Below are 15,977 nucleotides of genomic sequence, written 5' to 3'. Positions count from 1 at the left end.
CGCCATACAAAATGAATGGGCTCAGAACACACTGCAAAGAATCGCATGCGTTTTGAACAGGAATGCAGTGCGCTTCCTTGTTCGAATCGCATGCGGTTTCCTACACTACTCCTGTGTGTGAATCTAGGCTGAAGTCACTACGACAAGCCTATCACAAAAACAAGTGCAACATTTCGGAGTCACGCAGGACCCCTTCGTCAGGCACGTGATAATGCCTGACGAAGGGGTCCTGCGTGACTCCAAAATGTTGCACTTTTCTTTGTGATGCGATCGCTCTGCAATAAAAAATACCTTTTGGATGTTGATTGAAGATCCTTGGTGTGTTGGTGAATATGTACACTTATCTTGAAGTTTCCAGGATCCAGCCAGTAATCGCTACAGCAGCACCCACCATTGATGAGCCTTATTTCCAATAACGCGTGCGATAGGAAGATAGACACAGATATAGTTCACACAGGAGCGCTGCGGGGAAACTGCATGTGTTTCGGACAACAATTGCACCACGTTCCTCTTCAGATCGCATGCGATTCTTTTGCAGTGCGATTTGAGCCTATATTCATTTTGTGTACAGTATTAGAGTTCTGCATCCAGGAACAAATCGAAAACTGGGCCAAGGCCAGTCAGTGGCTATGCGGAGAATGCGTTTTCATCTGCATCGCCGTCCATACTTTCCTTGACTCTTTGCTACCCTCAAGGTCCCCGCACAAGCCTTGCGGACACGTTCCTGACCCGAGACCGGAGATGTGCCGGGCACAGTATTCTTTTTTGTCATGACTGATGATGATAACTTACTATTGATTGTATCATTGTAACTCATCACTGCGTCCATTGGAAGAGACAGAATTTATCCAGCTAATATTAGGCTTAATCAGCGGTGATAAATAATCCTTTAGATTGCGGACATCTGTTAAATCCGTTCAGTTCAGCGCTTTATTTCCCCTGGCTGCTTACGTGGGCAACTAAGAAAACATATAAATCAATGCAGTAATTAAAGTCCATAAATCACCCGATGTGGTCACTTCCTTTGTCAGCTTTGGGGTTATGATATTGAGGTTGCTCACGTGATTGGAGCTGGTGGACCGCCTGAAAAGTTTTCTTCAATCTCTGGAAAGATTGCTGTCCAAGTGATGGTCACCTGTTTATGGGCAGCGGTCCTTTCTTAAAGCCCAACTGACAGACTGGATTTTAGGGGAAAGGTCAATGCAAAAAGCGGCATTTGAAACAGAACAAATATATAAAATAGAAGAGGTTGGTGTAGCCTGACGGTGCTGGGTAGACCCACCTCTATACTAAATTTCCTTAGTAATTGACTTTTTCTAACTAATATTAATTAATCAATAATTATGGAGTTGATTTAATTTCTCAGCAACAGTCACACATTTAAAAAAAAAATAAGATCACGTGACATCATTATGAGATAGCTGTTAAATCCGGTTATGGGGTCTTCAAACAAGACATTCAGATGAGATAGTAGATCCAAATCGATAAGTTAAGTAGGTGCTTTATTGTATACACTGCAGTGGAGAGACACAACACACACCGATATTCAGCACTACCAGGCCGAACGAAGAAGGAAGTGTCTCTGACTTAAAAACATCAAGTTTAACAATATATACTTTATGAATATGCATAAGCACTAGGCGTGTTATAGGTGTGATCGTATAGTTTAGTCCAATCAGCATTCATATATTCTTAGTAACAAGGGAACAGTTAAATGGGTGGTTACATCATGTGACTGGCAAAAAAAATCGAATTCAGCAGTATCTGGTCAGTTCAGACTGATTTTGGTACGAAAGCCTATTTTGAGCATCTTTCTGGGTTCTTATCAGTAATTTGTGTCAGCACATATCCAACAGTTTCACATATATGTGTGTGTGTGTGTGTGTGTGTGTGTGTGTATATATATATATATATATATATATATATATATATAGATATATATATATATATATATATATCTATATATATATATATATATATATATCTCAACATTATCAGACCCCTATAATTCTAAGCGCAAACACGCACATATTCAGGCGGAGGCAGCAATGGCAATAGAGGGGACACCAAAGAGACAATCATGAGGATGTTGGGAATCCTATGGCATTCTTTACTGTACTATTTTTTGCTTTGATTGGAAGGAAGAGAAATATGAATTATTGTCACGTTTTATGAAATTATAGATAGCTTAAGATAGAAAAGGAAATGTAATTTCCGATAAAATTAAATTGCGAATTGGCTGACGCGGAACTTTTACACGTCATATCATTTTTTTTTAATGGAAGTGTAGCTGTGCTTTTAATCTATGACAAGTCACAGAGGATGCAAACATTTATTAATCAAGTTCCCCTTCGCCGACTTCCACCTGTACCAGGCGTCTCTCCTCGATTATTTCCTGGCTGCCTCCCACCCAACACTCCGTCCTTACATTACATTAACGTGTCTATTAATTTGTCCATTGTTTACCGAGCCTTGACAGTCGTTGTCTTGATGAAGATGCAGAAAAGACACAGATTGAAATCATTTACATGCATTAAGATTGCTGAAATAAATGGCTTTTGTTTGGATGTTTAACTTTAAACATTTGTGGTGGCATAATTAATTCTAAAGTAAACTCTACTTCAATTAGATGCTAGATTGTGCAAACACCGGAAGAGAAAAGGTGAGGGTAATTGAGAGGTGTGGACACCCTATACCTGCTCCTAGGCTACATTCACAGCAACACTCTGTGCTGTGGCTACATACGAGCCAGCCAATCAGCTGCCACCAGTTTGTGTGCGGCCGTAATTTTGCAGAACTGGTGACCCTGGATGCACATTGTTTGCGAATGAGCAGTTACATGCAAACAGCAATGGCGGGCCAACTGTCAAAGTACATTAACCACAGTTGGATGGAGGAATCACCTACAGTTTAAGTATATGGCCAGCCTAAGGAGTTGTCTTCTCACTGACCATCACACTAACCTTCCCCCGAGCTGTATATGGTAATTGTTAGCAGGGGTTCCTGAGACAAGAAGGTTTATTTTAAGTGTTCCTCCATGTTTAAAACATTGAGAAATGCAGCTCTATTGTTTCGATTCAGATGCTGGTATGAAGGAAAAATAGTGTTAAAAACAAGAGCGCCATTGTGTATATAGTGTGAACACTTGAATTTACCTTACTTTCTAAGGTGGCACCGAATTTCATACAGCTGGCACTTCTAGATACCTGTTTTCAGTCTTGGTTTATCTTCCTAATTCTTGTTTTTTGGGGGGGATTCTGGAGGTGTTTGGCCTATGAACTTGGGGCCACCTTAGGAGTCAAAGTGAGTCCATGGCTTCACTTTATAGCACCCATTTTCAACCAGGGTTCTGTGGCACGCTAGGGTTCCTTCAGTGGTTGTTAGGGGTTCCTTGAGCTGTAGTTTATTGTCTTCCCATCTGGTGGTGCCTGCATAGTTCCATGTCCAGGGCCACATAGCAGAGCCAGCGATATGATATTAATGATCTTTTTAGGTGTCAGTAAGGGTGGCATTGTGGTCACCACTGTAAGTGGATAATTCTTCTCATTGTTCACCAATGTAAAGGCTATTCTTCCCATTGTCCCTCGATTAACTGATTTTAGTGGCGGTTCCCTCTGGGGTAAAATGTTTGAGAAAAGTTGCTTTAGAGTGTAGCTAAAGCCAAAAAAAGCTTGAACTTCGGGGCAGATGTATGAAGATTCAAACTATTACTTTGGATGGCTCCCTTCCACAAGTAGATGTGAAGCAACATAGTATATACATGTACAGGTCCTATTTTAACTATGACATTTCCACCATAAGAGCTTGTGTTAATGAGCTTTTGGTTTGTGTTGATGGCATTAGTTTGACATCAGTTTGAGACACTTCTAAGTTTATTCAGAATTCAATGAACAGATGGAACTCTCCTGCAGTTGACCTCCTTCTGACCTGCATTTTTCCTCCTCCAAGCACGTTTTGCATTTTTAAATAGATTTATACAGGAATGCCCATCTGACACAAAAGGCATTAGGGTTATTCTTACTATGTTTTTTTTTTGATTGTTAAGCATGTAATAGGTGTATCTGACCTCAGGCAAGCATTCCTAAAAACAATAATGGACAAAAATGAAAAAATTGCAGAGCTAGTTGTCCTGCGGACCTGCATGTACATGTGCATGCTCTGTGCCAAAATCAAATATTTTCAACTATTTTCTCTCCAGGTTAAGTGAATATTTGTTCATACAGGATAGAAAATCAGGATAGGATAATACCACATTATGGCCACTAGATTGTCAAGGTCAAGGGTCAGGCTTGGAGACCAGTAGCTATAGCAGTAGGGAGACTCCCACCGAAATCGGGATAGTAAAATACCACATTTTGGCTACTAGATTGTCAAGGTCAAGGGTCAGGCTTGGTACCAGTAGCTATAGCAGTAGGGAGACTCCCACCAAAATCAGGATATGATAATACCATATTATGGCCACTAGATTGTCAAGGTCAAGGGTCAGGCTTGGAGACCAGTAGCTATAGCAGTAGAGACACTCCCACCGACCAGCAGGATAGGTATACCAACAGGTCACCCTGGTGGATAACACGGGCTCACCTGAGCTGTGGGATCTTGGCATTAACCGTATTCACCAGAGCTGGGTTTTGCTGCATGTTAGTACCAGGTTGTGGTCCTCAGGATCGCCCCATTAGAAGGTGAACAAGCTGGGCTCCAGTAGCAGATATAGCAGGTAGGGATCAAGCAGAAGTGTAGTCAGTAAACAAGCCAAAGGTTGGTAACAAGTGATTGCAGGTTGGGATCAAGCAAAAGCATAGTCAATGAACAAGCCAAAGGTCAGTAACGAGTGTTAGTATTGATATAAATGGCAGCATGAGTAACAAGAGCAAGATATTGGCTGAAGAGGACACAATAATCTGGCAAACAGGAAGTGCAAAGACATGGCTTAAATCAGGAAGGTAATGGGAGGAGCATAGAGTTCAAGGTTCAGCAGACACAAGAGGCAGAGCAAGAAAGTCAAAACAATCAGACAGGGAGCTGTCCAGCATCTCCGGTGGCTCTGCAAGAAGGGTCACTGCCAGACAAAGCAGAGGTCACAGGTTCCGACTCGGGTCCTTACATAGACAGTAATAATTGGGGATAAATACATAATTACTATGATTGCCAGCTCCATCTAGTGGCCAAAATTTGGCATTTTTTGCATTCACTCTAACATTCGACCAGGAGATGAAATAGCATAGTAACATTCAATTTTGACCCCATTTGACAGAATTAATGTACATGCAGTTACATAGGACAAATAAATACACCACATAGTCTAATAGTGTGGCTCAGTTCATATTACACAGTTTTGTGTGGGGAGGGGGGGATATGCAGTGTGGCAGCAAAAAGCTGTTCAGACAGCTGCTGCCTTTGGTTTCCACAGCTAGCCGAATACTGCCAAAAAACACATTGCGTTGTATGCGCCAGTACAGCTGCCCTGCTTGGTAGAACAAGTGATGCCTCACACATGTATCATGGCATGGCCTTCAAAGAACGTGTCTACCGCCTCCATGTAACTAGAGTAATGTATCATGGCATGGCCTTCAAAGAATGTGTCTACCGCCTCCTTATAACTAGAGGAGCTGGAAGGTACAGGCAAATGTGAGCCTTTTTGGTTTCTTATCCCAGTTCTCTCATCTTCATTTGGGAGGATACAGATAGGAAGTCGTTATAGCTACTCCCTTTGCATTCTTTCCAATGATCGCTCGTTATTATCAAAAACATGGACTTGGTTCAGTTCCATAAAATTTCTGGGTTCTTCAAGGAATTTACAGAAATAAGACATCAACAAGGCCACAGAAAAGAGCACTCTGGGTCTGTAGTAGATAAAGGGTTCTTATATTCAGCTTGGCCATACGTCTTGCAGCTTTTTTTTTTTTTTTTTAGCAAACATCAGATTTCATTAGAACTGTAACCTGCTTGTGCCAGAGGTCTGATCTCATATCGGAGAGTACACGGGGAAATGGAGGAGAATGCAGAATATATTTCATTAAATGCACACATACACACACAAAGCCTGATTGTTTGTAGAGGGATTTAATACAGAGGGCTTAATGTATTCTGCTCCAGCGGCTACCCCTAGAGCCAAAGCAGCTCTTTACCTATATATATATATATATATATATATATATATATATATATATATATATATATATATATATATATATATATATAAAAATTATACATTAATGATTAGTAGCCGAGAACATGTGTTTTAACCGCTTGCCTACCGGGGCAAGTTTTCCTTTTTTTGAACACATGCTAAAGTTTGTTTGCAAGAAATTACTTAGAACCCCCGACCATTAGATATTTTTTGAGAGCAGAGTAAAAGGGTGGCAGTTGCAATTTGACATGAATCACATGATACTTGCTGTTTATCAAATGCAAATTTTCATGAAAAAAATTCACTTCAATGAATTTTAGCACAAACACAATATAATACCCAATTTTTGGTAAAATATAAAAGATGATGTTGTGCTGAGTAACTAGATACCAAACATTTTAAGATTTAAAATTGCTTAAGGACGTACAGTGGTTGTAACCCCCATTCATGAAATGTAGGGTTCAATATTGGGTTGGCCCACCCTTTGCAACTATAACAGCTTCAACAGCTCTGGGAAGGCCGTCCACAAGATTTAGGAGTGTGTCTATGGGAATGTTTGACCATTCTTCCAGAAGCGCATTTGTGAGGTCAGGCACTGATGTTGGACGAGGAGTCCTGGCTCATAGTCTCCGCTCTAATTCATCCCAAAGGTGTTCTATCGGGTTGAGGTCAGAAATCTGTGCAGGCCAGTCAAGTTCCTCCACCCCAAACTCGCTCATCCATGTCTTTATAGATCTTGCTTTGTGCTCTGGTGCGCAGTCATGTTGGAACAGGAAGGGGCCATGCCAAAAACTGTTCCCACAAAGTTGGGAGCATGAAATTGTCCAAAATTTCTTGGTATGTTGATGCCTTAAGAGCTCCCTTCACTGGAACTAAGGGGCCAAATCCAACTCCGGAAAAACAACCCAACACCATAATCCCCCCTCCACCAAATGATTTGGACCAGTGCACAAAGAAAGGTCCTTAAAGACACGAATGAGCGATTTTGGGGTGGAGGAACTTGACTTTCTTGCACAGAGTCCTGACCTCAACCTGATAGAACACCTTTGAATTACAGCGGACACTGCGAGCCAGGCCTTCTCGTTCACATCAGTGCCTGACCTCACGAATGCGCTTCTGGAAAAATGATCAAACCTTCCCATAGACACACTCCTAAACCTTGTGAACAGCCTTCCCAGAAAAGTTGAAGCTGTTAAAGCTGCAAAGGGTGGGCCAACTCAATACTGAACACTACGGACAAAGACTGGGATGCTATTAAAGTTCACGTGCGTGTAAAGGCAGGTGTCCCAATACTTTTGACAATATAGTGTATATGTGTAGTGTTTGCTGATCTCTCTCCAAAGCTCTAAGTGCCGTGTCTTTCTGCTGCTCTGTTCCTCTGTTATCAGCACAGTCACTTCTGACAAGTTCTCCAACACATGAGATAACAGCGGCTGGAAATTTGTGTCAGGGAGGGTGCTTAGAGGTAGATAAGCAGAAAGCTTGTCTATTAATAATAGAGCTTTGCATGTTCCTTCGTTCCTCTGCCTATGTGGAGTGGGGGTGTGTGCCTTTCCTCGAATCAGCTCTCACACGGTGTAAGCCCAGACTCCACACCCACCCCTACAGTATGTGCTGCTAAAACAAGAAGAAAGATTTCTAACATGATGTGCACTTTCCAAAGAGGGTAGAAAGGGAAAGACAGCAGATATACATGTAAAACAAAAAAACCACACAAAATGCAAAATTGCGGTAAAATTGCGGTAAAACGTAAAAATTGCAGAAAGCACATGTTGAGGGCATGCGGCCTGGTATGGTTCGGGGGGGGGGGACACACTCGCTCATCCCCTCCCTTTCCTGACCTACCGGGCTGCATGCTTGGATAAGGGTCTGGTATGGATTTTGGGGGGGACCCCACTCCATTTTTTTTTTTATCTTGGCGTGGGGGTGTCCCCTCCAAATTCATACCAGACTGAAGGGCCGTTTTTTTTCGTTTGGTTTTGTTTTTTTAGCCGTCAATCATATGTTTTCACATTCAGCTGTCAGCGGGGAAGCCCGCTGACAGCTGATGACTCATCGGTTGTCAAGGAACGCGGCGGCCTGCTTCCTGACCCGCTCATCAACCAGCTATATACAGTGAATGTAAAAAAAAAAAAAATAAAACACACAAATACAAAATCACGATAAAATTGCAGTAACAAATATAAAGTAGCTGTTATATTAGTTTGGCTGCAAAAGTAGAAATACACTGGGCAGAGTAGCGGGTGGGATATTTGACATTAGGTCCACTTTAGGAGATGTACGCAGCTCCAAATAGAGAGAGCAGGAAAGCTTTTATTTAAACCAGGGTTCTTTGTTATGCGGGTCCAAGTTAAGAGCCCAGCATGGAGGTTTATGGAGCGAGAAGTATAAAGTAGAGTGTTAGCTGCCCCAAGGAAGTCCTCCAAACATAAAACAAATGTGTTCAATAGCACTCTACTGGACGGCAGGGGACCTGGAGAAACCACCTATTCTACAGTATTCTGCTGGTTCATTAATAGCCACAGCACGGCACCCTGAATTGTGTTAAAGCAGAGTTCAGCCCACAACTAATAATCTAATATAATGTAGTAAATTACTGTATACAGTATCTCACAAAAGTGAGTACACCCCTCACATGTTTGTAAATATTTTATTCTATCTTTTCATGTGACAACATTGAAGAAATGACACTTTGCTACAATGTAAAGTAGTGAGTGTACAGCTTGTATAACAGTGTAAATTTGCTGTCCCCTCAAAATAACTCAACACACAGCCGTTAATGTCTAGTCCACTGGCAACAAAAGTGAGTACACCCCTAAGTGAAAATGTCCAGATTGCACCCAAAGTGTCAATATTTTGTGTGGCCACCATTATTTTCCAGCACTGCCTTAACCCTCTTGGGCATGGAGTTCACCAGAGCTTCACAGGTTGCCACTGGAGTCCTCTTCTATTCCTCCATGATGACATCACAGAGCTGGTGGATGTTAGAGACCTTGCGCTCCTCCACTTTCCATTTGAGGATGTCCCACAGATGCTCAATAGGGTGTTAGGTCTGGAGATATGCTTGGCCAGTCCATCACCTTTACCCTCAGCTTCTTTAGCAAGGCAGTGGTCGTCTTGGAGGTGTTTTTGGGGTCGTTCTCATGTTGGAATACTGCCCTGTGGCCCAGTCTCTAAAGGGAGGGGATCATGCTCTGCTTCAGTATGTCACAGTACATGTTGGCATTCATGGTTCCCTCAATGAACTGTAGCTCCGCAGTGCCAGCAGAACTCATGCAGCCCCAGATGAGACTTCCACCACCATGCTTGACTGTAGGCAAGACACACTTGTCTTTGTACTCCTCACCTGGTTGCTGCCACATGCTTGACACCATCTGTACCAAATACGTTTATCTCATCAGCCCACAGGACATAGTTCCATTAATCCATGTCCTTAGTCTGCTTGTCTTCAGCAAACTGTGTGCGGGCTTTCTTGTGCATCATCTTTAGAGGAGGCTTCCTTCTGGGACCACAGCCATGCAGACCAATTTTATGTAGTGTGCGGTGTATGGTCTGAACACTGACAGGCTGACCCCCCCACCCCTTCAGCCTCTTCAGGAATGCTGGCAGCGCTCATACGTCTATTTCCCGAAGACAACTTCTGGATATGACGCTGAGCACGTGCGCTCAACTCCTTTGGTCGACCATGATGAGGCCTGTTCTGAGTGGAACCTGTCCTGTTATACTGCTGTATGGTCTTGGCCACTGTGCTGCAGCTCAGTTTCAAGGTCTTGGAAATCTTATTATAGCCTAGGCCAGTAATGGTGAACCTTGGCACCCCAGATGTTTTGGAACTACATTTCCCATGATGCTCATGCACTCTGCAGTGTAGTTGAGCATCATGGGAAATGTAGTTCCAAAACATCTGGGGTGCCAAGGTTTGCCATCACTGGCCTAGGCCATCTTTATGTAGAGCAGCAATTCTTTTTTCAAATCCTCAGAGAGTTCTTTGCCATGAGGTGCCATGTTGAACTTCCAGTGACCAGTATGAGAGAGTGAGAGCGATAACACCAAATTTAACACACCTGCTCCCCATTCACACCTGAGACCTTGTAACACTAACAAGTCACATGACACCGGGGAGGGAAAATGGCTAATTAGGCTCAATTTGGACATTTTCACTTAGGGGTGTACTCACTTCTATTGCCAGCGGTTTAGACATTAATAGCTGTGTGTTGAGTTATTTTGAGGGGACAGCAAATTTACACTGTTATACAAGCTGTACACTCACTACTTTACATTGTAGCAAAGTGTCATTTCTTCAGTGTTCTTCACATGAAAAGATATAATAATAAAAAAAGGGAATACAATCGAGGCTGTCAATCATTTTGCATAACAGCACATTTTTCTCACAAATTTCCTATAAAATGAAGCGAGGAAATCAAATCTTTTCGGAAAGGAAAGAAAAGCGTCCGCGTGCGACTTGTGAGCTTGAGAATAGTGATTCATTATGATTGATAAATTGCTCCTGTGTCCGTCCCTCGGGAAGGTACAGACAGTGACGGAAGCCTCCGGTCTGCGGGGAGTCGCTGCCCCTTTAACATTCGTTGCTGAACTGAGTTGCCCTTTTTAAATGGAGCCAAATCATTGTGACAGCGCAGTTGCTGCGAGATTTGTCTTCCATCAGCTGCCGAGCCTCGCAGCAGGTGCTGAGCTCCTCTGTGACTTTCTCTGCCCTCTCTCCTCCATTCACAAGTGTCCCTCTCACTGGCAGCCAACTGCGGGCTAAATCACCTGCCAGCGAGAAGGTGGGGGGGTGGGGGGGGTTGACATGGGACCGCAAATCACTGGATTTATTAAAGAAGTCATCCCCCCCCCCAGCTTAAGATGGCCATACACATACCAATCTGTGATCAATCTAGGTATGAGCGATCGTATACAAGAGATACATCACTGATTACTGTACGATGCAACAGAGATTGTCTGAAAATACAAACTATCAAGAATGGTAGCTGTCCAAACCTTTCCATATGAAGGCCACATTGTATATTTTATAAGTAATTCCAGGCCGGAAAGAATCAGATTTTTAAATGAATGAATTAAATTGAAAGGAATGAATAAGTTTTACTTGGAGCTTTTTTTTTTTTAATCAGCATGATACGATTCAGAACAACAGAGAAAGAAATGATATAAACATACATGTAAAATAAAGATCAAATGAAAATAAATCAGAGTTCCCCCTTACAGCAGAGTCCCAGTTACTAGACATGTGCACAGCCAAAAAATTTGTTCATTTTCGTTTCCTTTTCGTTAGTTAATTTTTTTTTATTCGGTTTTTTGGGTCATTCGTTATAATCGCAATTCTTAAATTCGTACATTCGTAAATTTGTTAATTTGTAAATTCGTTCATTCGTACATTTGTAAATTCGTACATTTGTAAATTAGAAAATTCGGAAATTTGAAAATTCGAAAATCTGAAATAGTAACTAACTATTAAATTATTGGTATTGTAATTTCCTTTCAAATTTGGCTGTTAGTGAACGTAACAAATACGAATTTATCCGAAGTTACGAATTATCCGAAATAACGAATGCCGCATCTAAACAAATGGAACGGAACAAATGAATAATAAATATTAATAATAAAAAGTTTTTATTATTATTATTGTTATTTATTATTATGAATTCATTACGTTCCATTAGTTTGGATACGGCATTCGTTATTTCAGATCATTCATAACTTCAGATAAATTTGTATGTGTTACGTTCACTAACAGCCAAATTTGAAAGGAAATTACAATACCAATAATTTAATAGTTACTAGTAATAGTTGAGTTATTATTAGTTAATTATTATTTCAGATTTCCGAATTTACAAATGTACAAATTTACGAATTCACTAATTTACTAATGTACGAATGTACGAATTTACGAATGTACGAATTTACGAATGTATGAATGTATGAATTTACGAATGTACAAAGTTACAAATTTACAAATTTTTTGAATTTACGAATATTCTGAAAACTTCGTCAAATGGGTTTTAGTTAATTCGGATATTTCCGAATTAGCGAATTTGTCAAAATTCATTAAAAAACGAATTTGGAACGAAACGAATTGCACATGTCTACCACTTACATCAGTGTGCCCAACAGAGGTCCCCCCTTATATAAGTGTTGCCTTTAGAGTCCGCCTTTACATCAGAGTCCCCACGAGAGTCTCCCCTTATATCAGTGTTCTCATTAACGCCCCCCCGCTTACATCAGTGTCCATCTAATACGGAGGGGTCGGCAGTGCTGTTGGGGGGGGAGAGAGGTGAAGCCTGTGCACATCAGCTGTGGGCCAGATTAAATCTTGTAGCAGGCAGCCCGTAGCTTGGAAATCAGTGATTTCATTGATCTGTATTATGAATGGTTGCCTGACACCCATGCAGATATTCAGTCGATTGATTAGAACGAAGCAATGGAATTTCTGCCATGGCCGATTGACTTGCTAGCACTAAAATCGATCAAGAGCTCACTAAATCGATCACTTGGAGGGTCTGTGGTTTTCAAATCGATCGTTTTTAGTTGCACTGTAAAAACAATTAAAGGCCTATTCACACCAGATGCAGCGGGATGCGTTCTTCATCGCATTCCCACTGCATAGGCACAGTTCAAAATCCATGTTAGCTAATGAGTATGGTTCTCACAATTGTACTGCAATACAGATCAGTGAAAACAAATACAGCATACTGCATTCTTTTGCAATGTAAACGTACATAAACACATATGGATGAAACACAAAGGCTTTGAAAAAAAATGCACTGCAAACACATGTAAATACGTGTCAAATGCACGTAAAAAAATGCAGAAGTGAAAATGTGTGAATGGGCCCTGAATGATCATATCAATACATGCATGCCTTGTTTCAAACATTCAGTCAATAGTTCTCCTATACAGTGCCTCGAAAAAGTATTCATACCCCTTGGAATTTCCCACATTTTGTCATGTTACAACCAAAAATTTTTTATGTATTTTATTGGGATTTTTGTGGTAGACCAACACAAAATGGCATATAATTGTGAAGTGGAAGGAAAATGATAATTGGTTCTCTTAGTTTTATACAAATAAATATGTGAAAAGTGTGGGGGGCATTTGTATTCATACCCTTAACTAAAATCTAGTGGAACCAATTGCCTTCAGAAGTCACCTAATTAGTATATAGAGGCCACTTGTGTGTAATTTAATCTCAGTATAAATACAGCTGTACTGTGAAGCCCTCAGAGGTTTTTTTAGAGAACCTTTTAGAGAAAATAGCAGCGTTTTACCGCCGACGCCCGCCTGCCCGAGTGTGAAAGTAGCCTAAGTAAGCAAACAGTATTATGAAGGCCAAGGAACACACCAGACCGGTCAAGGATAAAGTTTTGGAGAAGTTTAAAGCAAGGTTAGGTTATAAAAAAATATCCCAAGCTTTGAACATCTCATGGAGCACTGTTCAATCTATCACCTGAAAAAGAAAAGAGTATGGCACAACTGCAAACCTACCAAGACATGGCCATCCACATAAACTGACAGGCCGGGCAAGGAGATCATTAATCAGAGAAGCAGCCAAGAGGCCCATGGTAACTCTGGAGGAGCTGTAGAGATCCACAGCTCAGGTGGGAGAATCTGTCCGCAGGACAACTATTAGTCGTGCATTTCACAAATCTGGCCTTTATGGAAGAGTGGCAAGAAGAACGCCATTGTTGAAAGAAAGATATAAGAAGTCCCGTTTACAGTTTGCGAGAAGCAATGTGGGGGACACAGCAAACATGTGGAAGAAGGTGCTCTGGTCAGATGAGACCAAAGTTGAACTTTTTTGCCTAAAAGCAAAATACTATGTGTGACAGAAAACTAACACTGCACATCACCCTGAACACACCATCCCCACCGTGAAACATGGTGGTGGCAGCATCACGTTGTGGGGATGCTTTTCTTCATCAGGGACAGGAGAGCTGGTCAGAGTTGATGGGAAGATGGATGGAGCCAAATACAGGGCAATCTTAGAAGAAAACCTGTTATGCTCCATACACACGATCAATGGATTTTTTCTGACGGATGTTGGCTCAAACTTGTCTTACATACACACGGTCACACAAACCTTGTCAGAAATTCCGAACGTCAAGAACGCAGTGACGTACAACGCGTACGGCGAGCCGAGAAAAAGGAAGTTCAATACCCAGTGCGGCTCTTCTGCTTGATTCTGAGCATGCATGGAACTTTGTGCATCGGAATTGTGTACACACGATCGGAATTTACGACAACGGATTTTGTTGTCGGAAAATTTGAGCTCCAGATCTCAACTTTTGTGTGACGGAAATTCCGATGGACCCTACACACGGTCGGAATTTCTGACAACAAGCTCCCATCGAACATTTTCCGTCGGAAAATCCTTGTGTACGGGGCATTAGAGTCTGCAAAAGACTTGAGACTGGGGCGGAGGTTCACCTTCCAGCAGGACAACGACCCTAAATATACAGCCAGAGCTACAATGGAATGGTTTAGATCAAAGCATATTCATGTGTTAGAATGGCCCAGTCAAAGTCCAGACCTAAATCCAATTGAGAATCTGTGGCAAGACTTTTTCTGTTCACAGACGCTCTCCATCCAATCTGACAGAGTTTGAGCTATTTTGCAAAGAAGAATAGGCAAAAATGTCACTCTCTAGATGTGCAAAGCTGGTAGAGACATCCCCAAAAAGACTTGCAGCTGTAATTGCAGTGAAAGGCGGTTCTACAAAGTATTGACTCAGGGGGGCGCTATACAAAAAAGCACGCCACACTTTTCACATATTTATTTGTAAAACGTTTTGAAAACAAATTTATCATTTTCTTTCCACTTCACAATTATGTGCCACTTTGTGTTGGCCTATCACATATATCCCAAAAAAATATATTTATGTTTTTGGTTGTAACATGACAAAATGTGGAAAATTTCAAGGGGTATGAATACTTTTTTCAAGGCACTGTATATCTAAGTGATACGGTCAGAAAACGGTTAAATACACTCCATAGTTTGTCGTGTTCCCTCTTGCTAATGGCAAAGCTCTTTACGTAAGACTAAATATTCAAAGAAAATAATTTGCTTATGATCTGAAATTGACCCCCTGGGTAAAATTTCCTGTTACATCTCTAGACAAGCAATGTAAACTGCATATGGATCCATTATTCACCCTCTGTCTTTTTTTTTTCTTTTTAGGTGCCCCATTTCAGCGATCTCAGCATACTCACGCTACCTCCTGCCGCCATTTTCACCTGAGCCCTCAACCCCAGCTCCCGGACTTCCCCCTGCACCATCACCCGGTCCAGCCGCAGCAGGGCATGACATCACATATGGCTACTGCACACCAGCATAATGGAGCACTGCACCAGCCTCTGCCACCTCTGCCCGGCCTACCGTTCCAAGAGGTGGCCGGACCCTCCTTCCTACCTCAGGCCCTACACCAGCAATACCTCCTCCAGCAACAGCTCCTCGAGGCTCAGCACCGCCGGATGGTTCCACACCACAGGTAGGGTCTATGCCAAGCCATGGGAATGATAGGGGCACAAGAGGAGAGAGGGGCGTGTCACCTCTGGCGCCCTCTATAGGAGACAAATAACTGACTCCTTTGCCTGCAATCTGTATTCATTTTTAAAAAAATGAACATGAAGAATGGACAGATTGGCTTGCGATGGTTTATATTAACCGCATCGGATCTAGAGCAATTTTTTTTTTCATTTTTTTTGCATATGTGTAAAAATCTTCATTCTTCTGTTTTAATAGTATTCATTGAAAACGTTTTACAAAGGTTAGAAAGGTAGACATAAACATACAAGAATAAGGCTCACAATCAGCCTCACTTGATTCATCCGAC

General features: G+C 41.7%; 1 protein-coding gene across 2 annotated transcripts in view; it reads left to right on the top strand.

The window, feature by feature from the left end:
• ARK2C (arkadia (RNF111) C-terminal like ring finger ubiquitin ligase 2C) overlaps nt 1–15,977 on the top strand; it is a 155,521-nt gene that overhangs the window by 78,041 nt on the left and 61,503 nt on the right. For both annotated transcript variants that reach the window (XM_073619056.1, XM_073619064.1), the window contains exon 2: nt 15,323–15,632. In XM_073619056.1, the coding sequence (XP_073475157.1) occupies nt 15,323–15,632 (310 nt within the window). The remainder of the gene's footprint in view (nt 1–15,322; nt 15,633–15,977) is intronic.

This window comes from Aquarana catesbeiana, linkage group LG01, assembly GCF_042186555.1.
Source record: "Aquarana catesbeiana isolate 2022-GZ linkage group LG01, ASM4218655v1, whole genome shotgun sequence".
NCBI lineage: Eukaryota > Metazoa > Chordata > Amphibia > Anura > Ranidae > Aquarana > Aquarana catesbeiana.
Note: the sequence above shows the minus strand (reverse complement) of the source record. Positions and strands in the feature narration are given on the sequence as shown.